This window comes from Dunckerocampus dactyliophorus, chromosome 17, assembly GCF_027744805.1.
Source record: "Dunckerocampus dactyliophorus isolate RoL2022-P2 chromosome 17, RoL_Ddac_1.1, whole genome shotgun sequence".
Classification (NCBI taxonomy): domain Eukaryota; kingdom Metazoa; phylum Chordata; class Actinopteri; order Syngnathiformes; family Syngnathidae; genus Dunckerocampus; species Dunckerocampus dactyliophorus.
Genome location: NC_072835.1, coordinates 22,696,141 through 22,718,852, shown reverse-complemented (window position 1 = coordinate 22,718,852; position 22,712 = coordinate 22,696,141). Strand labels below are relative to the sequence as shown.

At 44.7% G+C, this 22,712-nt stretch overlaps 1 protein-coding gene across 15 annotated transcripts in view; it reads left to right on the top strand.

Moving 5' to 3' along the window:
* dab2ipb (DAB2 interacting protein b) overlaps positions 1–22,712 on the top strand; it is a 104,088-nt gene that overhangs the window by 63,441 nt on the left and 17,935 nt on the right. For 11 of the 15 annotated variants that reach the window (XM_054757968.1, XM_054757967.1, XM_054757969.1 and 8 more), the window contains 3 exons: positions 18,648–18,801; positions 20,796–20,894; positions 22,020–22,574. In XM_054757968.1, coding sequence (XP_054613943.1) covers positions 18,648–18,801; positions 20,796–20,894; positions 22,020–22,574 — 808 coding nt within the window. Of the gene's footprint in view, positions 1–3,151; positions 4,063–9,175; positions 10,510–18,647; positions 18,802–20,795; positions 20,895–22,019; positions 22,575–22,712 lie in introns of those variants that run through there. The other 4 variants (XM_054757981.1, XM_054757982.1, XM_054757980.1 and 1 more) reach the window with 4 other exon arrangements.

The window sequence follows — 22,712 nt, the reverse complement described above, 5'->3', positions numbered from 1 at the left end:
TTTGTGACCCACAACAGAAGGCTAACATGCAGGTGGGTTTTTTTAACTTTAAATATATACAGTATCCTGTATATATTTTAAAAATTACATTGATTTTGAATTTAATATGCAAGGACAGTGAGCCACCATCGCTAAAGCTCTCGTCACACTACGCACCAATCCGCATGAATCAAGCAGAACCGGCCAGATTGAAAAAGTTTCAAAATCTGCGCCACATATGGGAGAGGATTTGAAATTCGTAAGCTAGACTCATTTCCTCGGCGGCATGACGTGATGAGGATTGGTGACTCGTTGATGGTGAGTGGCGTTTCAGCGGGCTTCTTGGGTTTCAGCACCGCCTCTGCACTATCCACGCCGGCGGCCACTGGTGAAGTTACCTTGGCTCCTTTTTTCCTTGGCCAATGAAGTGATGTATTAAGATGTATTACGACCCGTCATAGCGACATTTGAGCAGCAGCTGGCTGCGTTATTTTTTTTCCAAATGTGATCAGAATGTTTGGAATGTTGTTGGAATACTGTAAGAATATTTAGAATGCAGCCAGAATGCCTTCCGAAAGCCATTCAATATTTTTCCACTTTGAATCCACCTCGAAAGTTTTTAGCATGCTCAAAACATTCGGACAGGCCACAAGAATGAGCCGTAATATTTGGAATGCACTCAGAATGCAGTCAGAATTTTTAGAATGCACTTTGAATATCCAGGAATGAACCAGAAATGTTCATTCTGATGGCATTCTGGACTAGGGCATGAGGGTGTTTTGTTTGGGCACTCGATTCCGCAAAATGACAAAGTACTGGGCAAACTAGTTTGTTACGTGCAACAGCATATGATAACCAAGATAGTGTACGAGAACCAAACTGAAATTTTGAGGAAAACCGAATCATACGAAAACTCAAAAAATGAAGCCCATACGTGTCCGAGCTGTTGGGGCGTCTGCGAGGCAGCGCGAGCATGGCTAAGATTCTCCGCTCTTTCATTCTCTATTTGGGTAATGAGCTGTAATGGATGAGCCTTGAGCGTGATGGGAATACCGAGGGCCTCATCAAAGCTGCACCCCCGCTTGCTCGACCCCTCCAAACGCCCGTGCATGCAGGCACTAAATAGCTTGCCCTCTCATGGCAATCTCTCCACCACTGTTGGTCACCAGTCTTTCAGGTCCGCATCGTGCACAAGTATCAGCATTAAAAGCTCTTCTAGAAGCATCGTTATGACACAATAATACACCTGAGAAATGATAACCGTAAAGAGTATGAGGATGATGCGGGTGATTGGGTGCCAGGCACTGGTAATTAAGCTACACTAACGTCAAATTACAAAACCGATTGATAAACCATTTGTCTATTCAGTTTAGTACAGTATGTATACTTTCATTGGACAGTGTCTGACCCGTTTTGTCACTTTTCAGCACTCTTTCATTGGGCTAGTGATCACAACAGTATGCTTGGTGTATTTAGTTTAGCTGTTGCATATCATGTGGCAAACGCAAACCCGATCAGGATTGAGCCAAAATGCACCGTGGCGGACTGAACTGCATGGGAAATTGCATACTTTTTAAAAGTTTACTGCACACTTATATGGACACATTACAATATGATTACATGATGTTTGTTTAACGCTGTCCTCTTGCCGCTAAATTTGATCCCATTTGGCTGGACGGGGTGTAAGTTAATTAGTGGAGAGAGTGCCATGTGTGGCACCACAGTGCTGCGAATCTGGCGACGATGCACTGTGACCTAGTTAGAAACAAACATTGACGCTTAAGGTGCATGTTTGACTCGCAGCTGGACGGCAACATTTTGTATGATGCATAAATGCAAGCGACAGCATTTCTGTAGTCTTGCATCCTCTTGTGTACTCACTTCAGCCGGCCAAAGAATACTTTCAAATCCTACTTGATATATCTCACAATCACGCCCTTGAAAAGACGGCATAGAGTTGAAGTGCTGTTGTTGTGAGCTACATTGTGTCTGGGGCAGACTTTCAGCTCTTGATTGTGCATTTATGAAGCCTTCAAATAGTAGACAGCCCTCTTATCTGTCATCCTCTCTCTCTAGAGAACCATATATCTTTGAAACCAGCTTGGTGATTCAGAACGTTCGAGCATGCAGTTTGTGACACATTATTAAAGTCATCTGTGAAGTTGCAAGCTAATAGACCAAGTGAATGAAGCCATGTTTGCAACAGGCGGTGGCGGGCACTCCTCAATAATGGGGTACTGAAAGGTGAGACTGATATTTTGGGGCCATATACAAAGGAGTCACAATACAATGTGAGGACTGGGCCGAACCATGCCTCATTCTTCTCAGATCAAAATAACTATCACCACGTGTCAATTCTAATGCCTAATTGTTAAGACAGGCCATTAACGTCACAGGCAGGAGAAAAAGGAGCGCTTGATTTGCTCACCTGCACAGTACAGCTAATCTTGCCTCATTGGAGCGTTTTTTTAAATTATCCAGCTATTTTTCATGTTATCGGAGTTATCAGTATGATGTCATAAGTCCCTCACATCGGCCCGATAATTATCATGCTTTAAAGACATTGAAATTATAATGCATCTTTGAGTAAACTTTCAGTATCATCTGACTATTTCATTGCTGGGCTGAGTGTCCTTGCTTTTGGTCATCAAAATATGGTCACCCTACCGTTGTTGACATCACCTTTGTGTACAGTTTCTTACGACGTGTGTGTGAGACAACGTTAGCCAATATAATGAATGTGTCATACAAACAGTATGCCCCATTTCATTTATTCAGCCCCATTGCTGTGTGGGATGTTAACTTCCTTAGCATGGCTTTCTGATTTCTCAAGCCAAGCTAATGTTGGCTTATTTGAAGTCAAATGATTTTACAGTTTGTGGCAATAGCATGGGGGATGTTGCACTGGCTTGCATCAGACACCAACTGTAGGATTCCTATTGATCTGTAATCTGCAACATGTTAACAGTTGGTACTTGTTAAAACTGGGTTAGCGCTTTCTGACGTCATTGCAGGTGGCTTTGGATCGGGTGCATTTGTGCCTTTTGCTGAGCTCAAAGACGTTGACTTCCACTTCCCTCCAAGCCCTATTTGTAAGATTCCAAATGCGCTGGTGTTGTGTGCGAATGAGCGTTTGTCCAGAAGAATAGGGGTGATGTCATGTTTGATGACATCACCACAAACGTGTAGGGAGTGGAGATTAGTGGCTGGGGAGCTCGCCACAGCTGTCCTTTATCCATCTGTGCCAACTCTACAAATAACCACCCCACCACCTCCCCATAGCTACTGCTCCCATGCTCCCACTATGTTCTATCAGCCCTCTTGGCCTCCTTGCCAAAGCAGTAGTCCAGTTTCACGTGTACAGTGCCATCATTCTTTTGTGACCGACTGATGCCAACCCCTCCCAAAACAACAACAATCAGAACAGCTGACAGGAAAAGCAATGCACCTCGCACAAGAGTTGACAGGACAAAGAGCACCAGTGAAGCTACACGAGGGGGGGCAGGGCTAAGCTGGCCTGCACCACACACATCCATGTGATCCCCCCGCCTTGCACACCACAGTCAGGCTCCTCCCTGCACAAGGAGACAGAGATGGGAGGTGCAGTCAATCACTGACATAGAAAGGGAGAGGTTGAGCCGAACTCAGTCGGCAGGCAGGGTGGGGGGAAAAGACGGCAGAGGACAAAGGGGGGACAAAACTGCAATATTCCACGGCAAATTCACCCGGACTGCACAGGCTTGGACACAGGAAGTGGGGCAGGACGAGAGGCAGCGTTGTGTCGCTCGCTCTCCAGCCCTGCCTTCAAGCGGCAGCAGGAGGAGGAGGAGGAAAGAAGGAGGAGAGAGAGGGAATCTGGGAGCGAAGGAGAAAGTCAAGAGCCGAGGTGAGCAACAGTCTTACAGTCTTACAGAGGACAGCGAGACCAACAAACCAAAAAAAGAAACATGGAGCTCTGAAAGGAAAGCATCCATCCCTGCCTCACGGCTTCTTCTCCTCCATTCTCTCCCTCCCCCTCTAGTCCAGCCTGGCCATCTCTCTCTGCCCGCCCTCGATTGCTCCGAGGAATTCTGACGATGCCTGGTGAGTTCCATCCCACCGCTCGGTGCGTTGCTTCGCTCGGCTTGTCTCAGGCGGAGGAAGATGCTCGCACTCTGCTGCCTGTGCTACAGCTGTCTTTGCAGGGGTGACAGTGTGAGGGAGAGACACACTCCTGACTCCATCCTGTGGGCATTCCAGCTGCCATTATTATATAATTGCCTTCAATTCCCAAGTGGCTTCCCTGTGGAGGCTTCCAAGAGAAGGGCTTTTGGCATTGTCAGCACTGGCTGTTAACGCCTCACAAAGCCGGCCTTGTGTGATGGACAGGTCATACGACGTGGCCAAGCTAAAGGGCCCGAACCGGACCAGGCTTGGGGGTTGCATGTAGCGGGATGAGGATGCTGACCGCTCATGTTGTCGCTTCCCATCTGCAGGGAGGATTTAGAAGTGCGACTCAGTGGTTAGTCAGTGCTCATGAACCATGGTTTGCTTGTGCATTCAAGGACTACAGTGTCCCTTATACTTTGGTGATTTAAAGGCAACTTTTAGTGATGATGACAACGTTAAGCTGTTGATTATCCACGGTTAGATGACTAGCATATCTGTCATACCTGCCGTGGGAACACCATGCGGTGTCCTCAGTTGGTACAAACACACCATGATCTTAGCATCTTGTTGTTCACGATGTCTGAGTATCTTGTTAGATAAATATAAATAAGCTGTGGCATATCCATTCTGAAGTCTAAAGGTCAACCTGTTAGTTGCAGCAAAGCCAAGTGGCTGACTTCATATCTATGATTACCTGTTTTACAGTCGCTGTATCTTGATCGCGGTTCGATTCCCCTTAGCTCGTGTTCAAAGTCACTTGGGAGATGAATCGGGTGCTTTAAGATGAAAATGCAGCTATGGATAATATGACAGCTTGTAAGATTAGTAGCTAGTACAGAGCGCTATTCATCGATACAATAGAAGCATTGTGTTGTTGCTTCAGTAAACTGGTATTGTACTGTACAGTGTAGGGGTGTAACGGTAGGCCATAATCGCAGGGTTCGGTACGTACCTCGGTAGTCAGGTCATGGTTCAGTTCATTTTCAGTACAGTTAGCGAATAAAATGCAAAACATTAAACTGCTTAGCTTTTGTGTTCAGTGATTTTTAAAATGAAACATTAAAAACTGTAATCTGCTGCCAGGTAATTCTCCAATTACAGTCGCCCCCCCGCTACATCGTGGTTCGAATATCGCTCCCTCTTTTTCAAAAGTAATTAATAAATGATCGCTGTCTCGTGGTTGACTATGGACTGTTATCCATGAAGTGGTACGTTTTAGGCTGCTTATTTTGTCCTTCTTCCTCACTCAGTTTCAAACCCATTCTTACGTTTAGGATGAATAAATTGGAAGCTAACTAGTTAGCTCGGTTGCTATTGCTAAGTGTAAAGCGGCAGTCGTCTCTTGTGTCACTTCAGAGATGCCGTAGCCTGCGCACAAGCGGTGCGCAATGTGATGTGAACAAAGCTAGCAGTACTGTCGGAGTGTATGTGTGTGTATGGCAGCTGCATGTCAGACTATCATGGATCCATCAATCAAGTGACAAACGTCTTAGTGAGGATGATGATAGGCTGATGACTATCTTTTTTTTTTAAGCCATTCGTGATCGACCCACATTATGTTTGAGATCCTACAACAAGGAACTTTCCCAATGCTAACGGTGAGTTATGTCTTATCACTAATCATGTCTACTATATTAGGCAATACTAGTATAAAGGTGACTATAAAGGCCTTGTTTGATGTTTACAGGGCTCTAATAATGCTGAAAAACCTTTTTAGAAGATCATAAACAGATGTATATGCTCCAAATATGAAAATATTCGATTTATTAATATTGAATCCCACTTTGGGGAAATGTACATATCGCGGTCGGGTTTGGAACCAATTGACTGTGACAAACAAGGGACAACTGTGACGCAAGTTTCTGACTATTCTCCTCGGTCCGCACTTTGGGCACCCCTGGTTTATAGAGTTTCTTTCTAGGAAAGTGCAAATGCAACAGTAACAGCTTGAAGAGTGTGAACCATTATTGTAGGAGCCATTTATGCTGCTTTTGGCTTTAGCTCACCTGGTTTGTTTTGGGGTAATTGTGGAGTGCTAGAATTGGTTGACCACTGGTGGTGGTATGGAGGTGTTGCATATACAGTATAAGTGCAGAAGTGATAGTGCATGGAACTAGGGTGACGGGAGGTCACACGGTTTTTACCGCTCACACGCACACTCATGCACACCATTGCACCACCTTTTTTTTTCGTATACAATTAACACAATATTAATTCCAACGTGATCATCTGTCTGGACATAGCATTGTTGGAGCGCGTTATGACCTGGATTCCCCTCACCCAGAAGCGACTAGAACGAGACGTAACTGTCGCTACAATTATTTGATTCTTAGTAAATGAATAAGTTCCTTCTTGGTTGAAGTGCAGCATTAATAATTCTAGCTTGTCACCCCGTTCTGGATCGCTACTGACCAATGCCGGCACACCGCTTTCGCCTTATCCACTTGTATGTACCCATTTATGAAGTGTTCAAATGACAGAAGAGGGTCTCCTGGCTCTGGATTCTCCTTGGCAACACTGCTAGCCATGACTGCTGCTAGCTTTTTGTTTCTTTGCTGAATGTCTCGTAAGTTTGTCTGCTTTTAGACACACTACCCAGGCTTGTGGAGGTGCACTGCAACGCCAAATTTACATTTCCTATAACCTTGTGTGAAATTGGTACGCAGCTGTACCAAACCGAACGCTCCGTACATGTACCGTTACACGTGTTATTGTACAATGAAAGTGGGTGAAAACAGCCTCCATTGTTGTGTGAAGACCTGCTACAAGATTGTGTAGCATGTCACTGGGAATTGTGGAAATATGTTGTGGTGGGCTTGAGGTCCGGGTTATCTCTGAACAGGGAAAAAGGTCTTATAGAATTGTCCAAAATGCCTTGCTCAGATGAATAATGAGCATTTTGGAGGAACTAAGGAGTCTCATCCAACTAATTTAGAAGTCTGTAGACATTTTCCAGTGACAGCGTATCATCCCATTGATCCTCCTAGAAGCAGACTCGCATTGGCGTCAGCCTGTATTTAAATGCAACATGTCCCCCCCCCCCTCCGAGTCCGGAGGGATGAAGCATGAGAAAACGCTTTTATGCACATGAATAGATGTGCACAACCTAAACGGCTACATGGAATCATCGGATGTGCTCAAAGTATCACATTTTAGGTCAGGGAAGGGATGATGATGAAGCCAGAGTGAATTGTGAGATGGGGAAGCAGAATGAGAAAGTGGAAGTCAATAAGATGAGTGACAAAGCAAAACAAAAAAGACGTTTGAAGGTATGGAGGCGTTACTGTATCACGTCTGTGTTAGCATGACAGGAGCAATTAGCAACATAGTTGAACCTAGTCTACACTCATTTACATTCAGTTTTACGTCGGATTCAGCGAACTGTGGTAACGTTAAACTATAACAATGTCCCGTAGAACGCACCCAATGTTATCATAAGGGTTTAAGCCCGTATCATTCACGCTTGAGCCTTTATCTAATCATTGCTTTTGACCCACTGCATTTAAGAACAGTCCTCAGTCCTCGTATCATCGAGTCCCATCCCAGAGTAAGCACTCAATCATAGCACATAACTGTGATGCGCGTGACTTCCTCTTAAAGCTGATGAAGTGCAGCAGGGCATTGGATCAGATGCATGCAGCAAAAAGAGCCAGTGCTGCGCTCGACGAGGAGGTCAAGAGGTCGTAACCACTGGCGGTTTAGAGGAGGTGCTGGTTGTGAGGGTGGAGAACTAGCCGCTCTGGATGACATGGTGGATGCTGGAATATTTACAACCAGGTTGGCCCTGCATAGAAATGATGGCTTGAAGACATTCAGAAGGATTATTTTGGAACTCGGCAGCACACATGTTCACGATGGGCCTACGTTTGGTGCCGCCAATCGCGCTCTCCTGCCCTGGAGGTAACAGGCAGCCCAACTCTCCAAATTTCTGCACACGTTAACAGGGCCTTCTACACAAGCTGATGGTGTTCGCTAATCTCCGCCTTAATGCATATGCCTGTAATCCTTACGAAACCGGGACGGCTTTAGGCTTTAGATGCTCTCCGTGCATGAGGCGGATCCTTTAACATCTGCTCAGCAGATATTGACAAAGTGACACAAGATCTCATCGATCAGGCTCTTCCAGGAGAGGAATTGAACACTGGCATTGCAATCACTAGTGATTGGGTCCTCATAGAAGGTATTGATAGGCACACAGATTGGGTGATTTCCTTTTTTTCCTCCAATCATGTGTCCTACTTTGTAGTATTAAATGTCGTCTTTGGGTGCAGTTGAACTCTAACACTACCGAAGGCAGGAGAAGGCTGAAACTAACACTTTATTGATTTTATTGACTTATGGGGTTTGACGTGTGCAGTGGTTCCAGTTCAGTCAGTTTTGTTTGGCATTTCCTTCTATGAATGCAGACTATTTCTAAATGCGATGGAAAACAACACTTTGGGTGAATGTCATCACAATTTCAACTTCTTTTGATTATTCCAACAACTCCCAACAAGCTAGCAGCTCCCAGTCAGTGGGGGGCAGCATATTGCCCTGTTCTTGAGATTTGCATCTCTACTGTAATGAGTCATTTAGCATTAGCACGGTTGCTGTACACGGCATCTTCTTGTCAGATTGTCCTGACCATTGTTTTTCCTCCCGTTTCCCTGCTTCTCATACATCTCTAATACACCAGGTGATATACTGTACGTGTGGTGATAACGAAGCGAGAGAGCAGCCAGGTTATGTGCAGCATCAGTAACCTCCATGCAGGCAGGTGGTGAGTCACTAAATAGGTTTGTCTTTTTCCCGGGGCACCCCCCTTCGGGACGGCCTCTTTCCGCTGACCCCATCTTGGCACTGCTGCATGTGCACACATACCAGCCTACACACTGCTTGGCATGATTTGACATGAGAATCTCTTACAGAGTAGCAGTACAAATACATTTAGTCTGGTTTTGGCCGTTTGGTGAGGAGTGAATTGCTTTTAACTCTTTAACACCCATTGCTGAGGATACTCCTTTTTTTGTAACACAGTTCATTTGTAACCACTTCGTGTAGTGACGGCAGTTTTTCAAGCTACAACGATATCGGGCCTCAGGGGTTTCAATGTTGTTCTGCAACAGAATAAGCATCTTGTGCAGCTACAATCTCCTGGCCCGTGCTCCATTGCGGAGCAGCTACACTCCAAACAATCCTGTGAGTTATGACATCATCACCACCAGGACTGGAATGAGGAAATCCCCCCCAGGCCTCTGCCTTGCCTCTGTAGTTAACCTTTAACCAGCCGCTCTCTTGAAACCACGTCTCACTTACTGAACGCCTGCGATAAGACAAAGTGTAATTTGCCGCATCAGTGTGAGCGAGTGCATCAAGGCTCCTTCTTGACGTTAAATCATTATGAACCCAACCCTGTGTGTTGAACTGGTCCACATGGAATTCCATGTTAAACATTTACTGTAGATCGCTTTAGTTGTCTTAGCGGTGACATCAGTCCATCCTGACCACGTTGTTCGCCACTATGTTGTATGTCTGGACTCCGACAAAGCTGAGCGCCTATTTCCTGCCACAGCGGAACAGGGAGGGACTTCCTGCCTGCCGACTCACGCTCCATATATGTCCTTCACAGATGTGGTGATGGCAAGGCAACGGAATCTTGTTTGCAACGTTACAAAACAGCAGCCAGACACGGTAGTGTTTGTCGGAGAACGGGACATGAACCAATCAGACTATTGGCAACAGCTACCTGGGCCATGTTGGATTGTTTATTATTCACACATGTCTTTTTACACGATGGTAATTTGTAACTTTAAGGGCAAATATATAGACAATTGCAGACAATTTGTAATTGTACAACCTCAAGGGGGTTTGACATTGAACGATTAGACTGGCGTCACATGAGGGCCTAAATGACATCACACCGGCCCTCATGTTCAGTTCAAGAGATGAATGTCGTATCCTTAAAAAAATCAGAGAGCACCTATCCTACCCTGGACCCCTTTATCTGCTGATGCTATTGAGCCAGCACAATAAACCCAAATGACTGACAAACTCATTAAAGACTATTGCCATGTTTGATCCCTGAGCACAGCTTGTGTTTTTGAGTTTGCAAGTTTTATTTCTGCGGCAGCAGCCGAGAGCCTACATCGACCATGTTGTCTGTTGGCAGCGTGGAGCGCTGTCTTTTTAAATGCGATGTGGAGAGGAGTGTGTTGGTAGCAACACACATCCTTTGGGAGCGCCGTGCTCAGAGGACAGAGGCTCCGGTCGCATTCCCAGGACTCCCGAAATGGTCGGCAAAACACGGAAAACATCTGCTTTTGAGGAATGCGAGCCCGAGTGAAGCCGCGCGTTCGTCCTGCAGAGATTCCGCTGCACCATGTTTCATTTATTCATCAGGTCGTAAGTATTGTTTTGTCTGAGGAGCTCATCCTGGGTGTGTTCCACTGGAGGTTATCTTTGCACGGTCCACTGAGGTCTCAGGAAGGAGGCTGTTGTTTAGGCTACATAGTTTCTGTGTGCTTTCTCAATGTAAAGGATTGATCATTGAAAAGAGAAAAAGTGTTGCAGAGTTGTGTAGTTGCTGAGAGAAAAACACACGGGCATGTGCGGACTTGAAGACAAAAAATATTCAGCACTGGAGGCAAACCTTTGCTTGGGAGGGCCAAGAGGGCGCTTGATGCTGACAGCATTCCGCAATTTTGAAGCAATTATGCGCTAAAGTCACCTCACCTGTCCTAATGTAGCAAAAAGTCACGCAAACAGTGAAACTCAGAACAAAGCACCAAAAGTCGAAATTGGGGAGCACTCCGGGCGAGAAGTCGCCCATCTTGCAGAGTGTTGCGTGGGAAGAAATTCTCTCGGCCTCCTTTTCTTTTCTCTCCTTGTGAACTCCTCATGTTTGCCTGCGCCTTTGTCCAGCGCCACGGGGCTGATTGAATATTCAGGTCAAGAAGTGAGAAGCACATTTCCGCTCCTCTTCCAATTGGCTCAACGCGCACTTGGCTGTTATGCAATAGTTTTCTTGTAGCGGCGAGTTAAGTTGGCGCAAGAACAAAAAGACCGATTATGTGCACTTGGTTATGAAGATTTTTTGTCCATCTCTGAGTATTTGTATGCGCAGATGCACTCTCATTTCTGTGACCTTGCATGACAGGGTCTTTCTCCGCCTCTTGGTCTCATCTGAGTCAACACTTGGAAGTGTTGTGTCTGCACTTAAAACATGTAGAACAGTCTTTTATCAGCACGCTAACAGTTTTTTCTCATCCACAGAGTGTTTTTGGGGGGGTTGTCATGTTATTGTAGTGTAGGCATGGGCCAGTATGAGATTGGGCAAAAAGATCACGGATTGAGGATTTCACGGTATTGTATGGACAGCTCTAAAATGAGTCATTTTGAAATATCTTTATTGAACAGCGCGGCCGTAGCAGAGCCGCTCAATGCTAAAGTGGCAGGCCTTTGGCAACACATTGAAGCCCATTTCCGACTGCGAGGAATAACACAGGACGTGACAAAGTATTTCCACGTAGTGGCTGCTTTCATATTGTAGAAACGGTATAACGCACAATTTAATGGTTTTGAAACCGTGACTTTTTTTGTACCGTGGTATACCATGAAACCGGTAACCATCCCACGCCCATTGTAGTGGGATATTCAGGTGTGATATCCGTCCACGTGTACGATTCCCCTTTTCATCTATTGACCAATCATGCCTTTGTCAGAAATGTCTTTCTTCCGGCTTCTAATTGGCTGTTTACATGCGACCTCTATTCACACCGCTGATACAGTGCAGTCCAATTACGTCTAACGAGCTAGTCCGTAGTCTGTGACTCAGGTTAGGCTTGTACAAGACGTTTTGGTTGGCAGCGTTTTGTCGTATCATCGAAACAAATTCCAGTTCAAATGCCGCCGTGGCATCTATCTAGCCTCTGGCGTTGGATGGCAAGGAATGCTGATTGGCCCCAAAATGAATTCACACTCTGTAAATTGGGCAGCTGTTCCAATTAGTTGGAGTTAAGTGTCCCTCGTCTTTGTTTTCTTTCACCAAATCCCCTGGAAGGCCGCACTGTTCTGTGAGTTTTAGAGTTGTGAATCAGAGCTGACAGGTAAAGGTCACTCAGACATTGTCCTCAAACCACTTTTTGCAAATGAGGCTGCAGCACCTTCATTTCATTGCAGTGTGGCATTAAATGAGATCTATTTATTTGATGGCATCTTTATGTTTACAGAAGGGTGTCTGTGGGTGTAATGCAGTCGCAGTACGGTTACCATGACGCCAACCACCGCCGTGCATTGTTGTCTTTCCCAGAGCTGTGCCAATCATTCATTTGACCTTTAATCTCTCACCTTAGCGACTACTTTTTCATGCGGTCATTAGTGTGACCTTTCAACCCTTTTTAACATCTCTGTTCTGACGTTTGACTATGTGCAGATAGACTTGTGGTCAAAGGCCACAACTGTAGACCATACTTATCTACATCATTACCCAATGATCTTTATACTCTTTGCCCTTAAAAGTTCTGTCACGGCTGCCGCTATTTTTATTATGCTTATTATTGTAGTTGGTGAATAATGACCAAGAATGGCCTCTGGTATTCGTCAATGTTTCATATCGTGAGCGTCCTAGCAGATGTTAGACCAAATGACCTCCCAGGCTCGCCTCGGCCCCGCTGCACACTTGCTCCCTCAACAGCTGATCTCACTTAGCAGTCCACAGATTCCCACCACGTTTGCCAGCGCTCTGAGTCAGGCATCCCTGTAGACTCCCCAAAAACACAGAGGCCTGGAGGAGCTGAGCATTTAGAAAATGCTAACTCAAGAGCAAACGCTAACCCGTCACTCCTTTGCTTTTGCCTTAAAAGCAACCTTCCTAGCAGCAAATGAAAGGCTGTCTTTGTGAGTGTGTGCATCTCATACTTTTGTCTTTTTACAGAGGAGGCGGTCACAGCAAAGCTTTTCTTCCCTGTTGTTTGGTTGCGCCCGCGGTGTATACGCCTTTCTCGTCCTTCGTTTCCTGGTTAATCTCTCTTTTGTCTTGGTGCGTTAGCCCTCTGGCGCTGTTACGAGCCTGAAGAAACAAGAAGTCGCTAGCATGTGGGCTATTCTCGACCCTGCAAGCTGAGCTATGTTCGCTATTTAAAGACGCAGTTTGTAAGCGAATAGCTTGAGTGTTATCAATGTTTCTGCCATACTACATGGCTTTATTTATGACATTTTCATGGTCACATTTTGCGTGTTAAGAATATCAGAGATCTCATTTTGAGCCTGTATAGTCCAAATTTTACAAAGTCCGCCTGTAAAAGTTGCACATAATGTCAGTTTTGAAGCACAACCTTCAGGACCATAATCTAACAGAAGATGCTTTAAATTCTTTTTACACTTGTACGACAGTGACAATTAATACATTTACTGTGGAACATTCAGTGGTACCTCGGTTTTCATTTGTCAGTTGGTTCCAAAAGGTACAAAAAATAAGGCAATTTTTCCAATAAAAATAATGTAAATCCAAAGTATTAACAAAAACACATTTTACAGAGAAAATGTTTTCAATGCAGGAAACAATGGAAAATAAGCAAATGGATGGAATTTATTGTTGAGACGAACTTCCCGTACATTCTGGTGAGATGGAATTAAATAATGTTCCTCACCTTTATGAAATTGCTGGCACTGGTTTGCATTAGAAAATGCGTGGACAGTGAGTCAGTGAAACAAATATTGTTTAAAAAACAAGACTGTGTGTGAAAACCGAAGCAAAATTTTGGTGAAAATATTCACCAAAAACTGAATTGTATGAAAACCGAGCTTTGTTGTACAGTAGAACCTTGGTCGGCGTCATCAGTTCGTTCCAGAAGGTCCGACTCTAACCGAAATGGACGCTAACTGGATCCATTTTCTCCGTAAGAAATAACGTAAATCCAATTAATTAGTTCCAGAAATCCAAAAATGTTACCACAAAACATGATTTTATAGTTTTACAATTTGGGTCTTAGATGCAGTAAACAATTTCAAGTGCATATAAATACAACAAATGATGAACGAAAGGATAAATTACCATTTAAGGTTACTTTTACCTTAATTGAAGACGTGATTGTTGATGGGAGTGGTCCCAAAGACACAATGCTGCAGCGAGACACTACACGGACGCCACCTTCCTGTTTTGCCATGAGTCACTTCTTGTGCTCAATCGTGTTTCTTACCTCAATAACCCAAAAATGAGCCAAAGAAAGTTTCAAGTGTCAGCAGTTTAATACAGAAGGTGAAAAACGCTATTGAATTCAAGAAACAACTCATGACAAAAGAGGAAAGTGGTGTCCGTGTTGTGTCTCGCTGCCACATCGTGTCTTTGGGAACACTGACATCAAGAATCACGTTTTCAGTGAAGGTAAAAGTAACTTTGATTCATTTTTCCATTTCATTGGTCATTTAGAATTCTGTTATGCATGTAAAATTACAAAAACGTCTTTTGTGTTAACATGAGAATAAACCGCTGATGACATCATAGTTGGGCTATGCGGCTGACTTCCGGTTCTGGTTGCCATTTTGTTAGCAAACTAGCTTCTCTGGTAGAAGCTGAGGACGTTTTGTGATAAATATACATTAAGAACACAGTTGGATTCACGCAGTGTATTAATAACACAACAAGACGCGCATAGTCTTGTATGCAAAATTTTGGAGTAAATGTTCGACGCTAATCGGGGCGGATGCTAACCAAGGTTCCACTGTGTGTCTATTCCTATGATTTTCTATGGAAAAATGTTTCAAATCAACCAGGGCCCGAGAACATTGCTTGACTACATCAAACATTCCTCAAGATTATTTCAGCTCTTATTTTGCCCCTGCATGTTGATTTAACTATAATGCGCCAATGTTAATCCACATGTCTAAAAGGGTTACATTGTGGTGGACCACTATTCATAGTCCAGAGGCACTATTTGGAGCCTCTTCTCAGAAGATTTTGGACTTTTGTCTTCCGCTGTCTTGTCCAACCCGACAGATGAGATTGTTAGGCTTGTAGCGACATGTCAGACGTCCAGTCTTCTGCACCAGCAGCGACTGACAATGTTCACCCTCATCTCAAATATTGTCCACATGCTTGTTCGGTGTCGATGGACACCACATGTGCTGGTATCCAATGAGCCATCAAACCCGTGAGGCAGAACACTGCGGCCTGATGGACACTTGGTCGCTTCATTACAGCCTCCGGCCTTTGCTGTTGAGTCAGCATCAGAGCGGTGGAAATAATGGACACTTTCATTGCAGGATAGGTGAATAATGGCATTTTTTTTGTCTGTCCCCGCGGTGCACATCTTTTGCAATGAAACTCGTGACGAGGTTGCATGTGTGCTAGCATGTATTGGCGTCGGGGAGGAGGGATGGGGTGAGCACAGGTGTGTTGATGCAGGTTGGCTAGAGAGAATTAACTGTACAAAACATTCTCAACTGACATACTCAGTACTCGAGATTGGGTCCAAGAGAATGACACAAGAGGTTACCTTTACTTTTCAGAAAAGTACAATGCAAAAAATATAAAAAAACATCAGACAATATATTGCAATCCACTAATATAATTTCTGCACTCTGTGTGTATGCTAGTTGCCCCGTCTCCACCCACTGACACAAAGAGACTGTAAAAGGGCTCACTCCGTTCATGCCGTTGTTCTATGTAACAAACGCACCAAGGTGCTGAAACCAATGCACAGAGTGAGTCCTCTTCCTGCCTGCCCTAAAGCGGGAGACGAGGAAAACAGATGTGCATGCACATGGCATGGAGACTGGCAAAATTATCAAGTCTACGAGACACCTACGGGAGTTTTTTTCTGAACAAGAAATCTTGTCCCGTTTTAATCGTGCAAGATCTCCCTATGACATACGGTAACAATGGTGCTGTCATACACGGCCAGCACATCGGCTGTTTCTTGCCTCGGTGACGTTTGCGTTGAGAGGGTAAACGAGAACTGCTGGAAGTCTCTCCTGAGTAAAGTGCTTATTGTTGTGATTGTTTTGCATGTCGGTAATATGGCCGACACACAAAGGGGGCATTAGCAGCACAGTGAAGATTAGCTTCACATGGGTTGTAACGTGCCGTGTTGCGGCATGCCATTGTGCTGAAACAATGCAGCCATGTTGTAGTAGCGGCGCAGCAGGTTCAAAGCTTTGTTATTGGGATGTGCGGTGCATTAGTTCAGCTCTCGAAAAAAAAAAATATATATATATATATATATATATATTCCCTTGAGGTTCACTTCGTTGCAGGTCTGAGTGCTCAGACGCCCGGATGCTTGCAGACTCTATCAGAGCCTGACAATCACATGAAGTCTTTTTCTTTCCAGGATGCATAAGTAAAGTGCGCAGGTTGTTGTCCAGACACACTCAGAATCCATTACTCTGCTTGACGTCCACCCTAACTGGGTTTCTATCGAACAGCAGAAGGGGAAAGTGTGCCCCACTTTCAGACAGACAGGAAACTGCCTAATGCTACCTTGTAAATTGTAAAATACTGAAGTCTGGATGTAGGATGATATGAATAATGGAGGTCATAGAAACCTCTGAGCTTGTGATCCAGCCAGTCTTTCATGGCGGGGGCTATGCTTCCTCCTGGGATCTCTTAGTCCTCATAGAAGACGTGGACTGTCTCAGGCACCCACACACAAACATACTGTACATGGACTGATGTGGAAGAATTGACGCCTTTGTGGCCACTAGTGCCACGAGGGGAGGGGGCTTATCAGAGTGCTCTCACGGGAATGGACGATGGGCCCGTTCAAAAGCTATATTAAAGGAGTGTGCAAAAGTCTTAGTCCATCATTGGCTTTGCAAAAAAGGGAATAAAGGTGCATCTTTAGTGACCATCATCGCATCAATGGAAGGGATGTGCAGAATCATAACAGCATGAACCGGTAGGTAGTCCGCTAACGAATAAACAAACACAAATATGAAAGGCCATGCATTCTTTTCCTCCCATAGTCTAGCCTTGGCGGAGATCCGCTTGACTGAGTGACATTCTAGTTACACATGGTCATGCTAGCATTGATGAAACGTATTTCTAAGACTTTTACACAGCACCACACATTTACCAGTGGCCCACTTTCCCAACAAGATGAGCGTCTGCTAGCTCACTCTACTAATCCTGAACTGCTGCACACAAAAGGGCGACATTCGTCAAAACATGCACCCCCTACTGTGTTGCCCGTGCTGTAAATTGTTGTGGCAAATACACCACACGGTCATGCTGTTATTAAACCCCAAAGTTTGACCCCACATAAGTCGAAATGACTTGAAATTTCTCCCCCATTGTACTTCTGTGTGTTTGGCCGAATGACCACCAAATTTGATACACACCTGTAGGGGACCGACACTCACTCACGTCAAATATGAGCAAGATGGCTCATGGCTGCCATCATGAGATCTTTCCAGGGATACGGGCAAACTAATTGTCCATAAGTTGTTGAGCATTTGTGTAATGATGATCACATTTTGAGGATATCTGTATTACATGTATGCTAATGTAATCTCACCCTGCACCCGCCGGGGGTTGAACCCTGGTCCACCGATCCTCGCTAAATGAAAGCTGAGGAGTGCAAGCCAATGAGCTAAAAACCCAAGCTGTCAACGAGTCATCCAGGAGTGTTAGGAATGGAATATTTTCCACTCTGTTTTGAATGAGTAGAGCAACATGTTTGTGCCAATCTAACACAGAGATATAATACATTCACAAGACCTTTCACTTTGAACAATAGGCACCCTATTGATTTCATCCGCGCGCACTCACACACACAGTTTCTAAATATGCCTGCTTTTTAATCTCTTTCTGAGGAGCGATCAGCTGCCCAGCCTAACATCCCAACAACTAAAAAAAGTGAAGTTTACACCCATTGCACCTCTCTGACAAAATTCGTACAAGAAATCGGAACTGAGGTTGATTGGACTTTGCCAAACCTTCGTTGGCTGCTAGTAGCTCTCTCCAGCGCTGGTTTGTATCTACTCCTGTTTGAATTAAATCGGAAACTGCCCTTGAGACGCCTTGACTCATTTCACAGTTATTAGAATAAAAGAATCAGGGTGGACTTTTGCCCTGTAAAAGGACCAGTACGGTCCGCTTAGCCACACCAGCATGTCACCTAAAGCATTTTCACCACTACCCATAGGACAAATCCTGTAGCTAGCAAGTATTCAATTTGTCTCCCTTGTCTCAACCTAACCATTATTGACAATCAATGATTGCTTCCATTGATGCAAAAGCAACTTCCAGCTCCCTCATCCAATGCTCATGAGATGGGAAGCATCCATTAGCCGGCGTGCTCAGCTCTCGTGCCAACATGTGCTGATGTCGTCGCAGCGAGGACTCGCTCCAGGCAAAGTCGAGCGTCCTCTTTCTCTCTCTCTCTCCCTCCCTCCCTCTCCTCACACTTTCCTCCCTCGCACTCGCCGTGACACACTGGCTAACGCGCGTGGCGCATATGCTCGCCCTCTTGTCGACTCTTCTTCTTCTTCATGTGTTTCCTTGGGGTGACTCACTCCCCTTCCTCTTCTCCCACTCTTAGATCTCATCTGATGCCAAGGCTGAAGGAGTCTCGCTCCCATGAGTCACTGCTCAGTCCCAGCAGCGCTGTGGAAGCCCTGGACTTAAGCATGGAGGACGAGGTCATCATCAAGCCCGTTCACAGCAGCATCCTTGGGCAGGACTACTGCTTTGAGGTGAGAAAACAGCGAGCTAGCGCTGACTGACTGAAGACTTCATTGAGTTCTGCTGAGGGAGCCGACCAGCATGTGGCTGATGAAAACTGCTGCTGTCATCAGTAAAAATTAAATATTTGCAAGAAACATTCATTATTACCCCGGATGCATTCCTATGATTGTATATATTTATTGCCTCTGCCAATAGTGGAGATTATGTTTGTTTTTTTATGTACACATACGCATAGTTCAAAACTATTTGATCCATTTGTACAAACATTTGTAGAGCGGCAAGGCTAGGGTCAAGGTGGAAACCACTGACTCTAATTATGACACAAAAATGATTCCCACTAAACTTTGTAGAGGGGTGGCAGATGGCCCAGAGATGAAGACACTCATTTTTTTGGTGCGGCTCAAGTAATTTATTTCCACCTTTAGCCGTTAGTCCACTTGCACTGCCACCCACCTGTAGTAATGTGCATCCAACGAGTCATATGGAACATTGGATTGTTCATTTATTATATGAAACATCAATTTAGTCACTTAAGTGTTGCCTACTTAGTGCTACCGTTTTGCTCCATCAATAAAAATACTTTGATAGCAACACACAATCTCCACCTCAAAGTTACATATCCCTCGACGTAACGTATAAAGCTGGGATAAAAACAGGAAGTAAAGTTAAAACAATGCATGCTTCCTATCAGAAAGCTAACATACATGCAGACCGAGCTAAAGCCTAGGTCACAATCGGCAGTACGGGCTCCTACGGCAAGAAAGGCACAAAGGGCTGATGATGTGAAACAAACTCTACAGGCGCTTACGTTTTTTCAGGTTGCAAGACAAACTTACGCACTGCGTACATCTTTGTGTGTCGTCCATACAGCCAACGTTCGTACGTTTTGTTGGTGTCAGGTTTGGGAAAATGGCGGACTCCTGTGCACCCTACATCCGTAATTGCTGTGGCCAACCTATGTTCAGATATGTGTACGTCCTCCATGCGTATTGAGATCTTACTCCTTCATGGTCACCACAACTACATTCTACATGAATTTTTTAAAAAAGCAGCGATTTGAGGAACGCCATAAATTGCAAGGCCAAAAAATGGTACATCTGTTTGTGACCTAGGCTTTAAAGGAGGAATCCCCCCAGCTCTAAGCTGGACCAACTGAGGCTAAAGATTATATAAAGATTATAATACGCAGGGGGGCCCTGAGAACACACTAAGCACCTTAAATCACTTTTTATTTGGATTTTGGATTAAAGGTACGGTGACGTAATGAGTGTAGATGCCAAAGCAATCGGAAATATTCAGTGTCACCGTCTTTTAGAGCTTTTTTTTCACTGCCAAACTCAAACTGACCTTCTCGTCATTGGACATGGCTGGGGGAAATAAATGCAAGCGCGGCGGGTAATCTGTTGTGTCTCTGGCTGTGGGATTTAACCTTACGATAACCTGAGGTAATTTGAAACGCGCTCTGAAAGGCACTGCCTCTGATTATTGCCAGTCACACGCATGTGATGCTACAGTGTGTGTGTGTGGGTGTGTGTGTGTGTGTGTGTGTATGGAGCATCACGGGGAGACGTAATACTTCACATTCTCATCATCTTTTGTACAGGCCTGAAATCTCCTCTAATCTTTGTCATCCGCCTCGTTACATCATTCCTTTGTTACGCCTTCGCCAGATCACTGTGCACTTCAACAACATCCAGTAATAACGACTTCTTCTGGCTTAGAACATCTAGTTTTGCTCCAAAGAGAGTTTAATGCTAGCCTTTTGTCAGCCATTCTGCACTGTAATGTAGTTTTCCCCACAGTAAAGTGAATTGATCGGTTCCCGTGTCTAAAACTGTCACTATCACAAAACCTGCATGAACTGCAGAGGCAATGTTTTAAGTGCAAAAATAAGTTAACCACAGTATGACAAAACATTTCAAACCAATAAATTGTGAACCTAACGCAACACAAATTGGAAAAGTGCGGTTGCATTAAAGCGCTCATCTTTCCTACTCGGCAGGTGACTACCTCCTCGGGAAGCAAGTGCTTTTCCTGCCGCTCATCGGCCGAGAGAGACAAATGGATGGAGAACCTCAGGAGGGCGGTCCAGCCAAACAAGGTAAGGATGGAAGTCTGCTGTACAGCGGGCCGAGGGGAGATGATGCACATCCCAAATTCTGTTATTATGTTGTGATCGAGCTACAGCTCCAAGGGTTACCAGGAAGTCTCTGTGTGTGTCAATACCATCTGTAGTCTCACAGATGTGTCAGGCGGAATCACACGGCATTTTTGCTTATTATTTAGCTTAGTTGCATCATTTCTTTGACTTCTCTGTGCCGGCTTTTGTGTTTTAATCTTAATTTAAATGCAGTGAAATGATATTTGTTTTGTGGCATGTACTGTATGAGATATCTTAGTGAATGCATACAGTTTACTTAAATAAGCAGACATAAATGAAATACAAGCATACTTCAAAATATTTGCCTTGTGTTAACAAAATGAGGTGCTTATTACTTCTACTTCCATAGAAGTCTATTTGTCAGCTTGGACTTTTTATTAATACCACATCAGTGGTACCTCGGTTTTCGTTATTAATTCGTTCCAAACGGTCCAACAAAAAAGAAACGCATGGAGAATAATGATAGTTTTCCATGCAGAAAACAATGCAAAATAATTAGAAATGACGGGCACTCGATTTTGTGTACAGTACGGGGCAAATGGACTAGCAGTATTGTACAAAAATCGAGACAGCGTACAAAACCGGGGCAAAATTTTGGTGACATTTTTAGACAAAAAACTAATCATACAAAAACTGGGGCATACAAAAGCCGAAGTTTGACTGCAGTGACGTCATAAATAGGAGTGGATAAAACCAATGATTGGCAGATGTGTTCCTCAGATACTTCCGACATGACAACACAGTCGACACATTTGGCTCTTTTTGTTGCAATAATTTATTGCAACTACTGTCTATATAACTATGATTTACAGTGAATGGTATTAGTACCAATTTAATTCGTATCTTAGCATTTTCTTCCCGTAAACAAATGACGAGTCGTTCTCCGGGGTAATGGCTCATCAGTTGTCAGGTCTGTCTTTGCTGCCTTGCTTGCCAAAAGTATCTGTGGTTTTATCGTGGAACCCTACTAGGTGATACTGTTGCTCAGTCAACGTCTGCTAGCTCCAAAAGAGGTACATCTAGCTAGATTTTCTCAAGCCCTTCCTGTCCTTGTCTCGTCTGCAGGACAACAGCCGGCGAGTGGAGAACATGCTGCGGCTGTGGATCATCGAGGCAAAGGACCTCCCAGCCAAGAAGAAATACTTTTGCGAGCTGTGCCTGGATGACTCGCTGTACGCCCGTACCACCTGCAAGCTCAAGGCAGACAATGTCTTCTGGGGGGAGCACTTTGACTTCAACAACCTGCCGGCAGTGCGCAGCATCACGGCCCACCTCTACAAGGACACTGACAAGAAGAAGAAGAAGGACAAGAACAATTACATTGGACTCGTCAACATCCCAGTGGCGGCGGTCACCGGCCGGCAGTTTGTGGAGAAGTGGTACCAGGTGAGCATGCCCAATCCCCCCAAGGGCAAGACGTCAGGACCTATGATCCGGATCAAGGCCCGCTATCAGAGCATGAGCATCCTGCCCATGGAGATGTACAAGGAGTTTGCAGAGTACACCACCAACAACTACATGCTCCTGTGCTCCGTGCTTGAGCCTGGGATTAGCGTCAAGAACAAAGAGGAGATGGCGTGCGCGCTGGTGCACATTCTACAGAGCACCGGCAAAGCCAAAGTAAGTCGCATGCATATGTAATGATTGCCTGCTAGTGTGGCTGTGTGCTACACAATGAGTACAGTCAAGGCGGAATACTCCAAAATTTTTGTCACTCATTTAGCCACTTCAGTCCTGCAGGAGGCGGTAATGTGGATT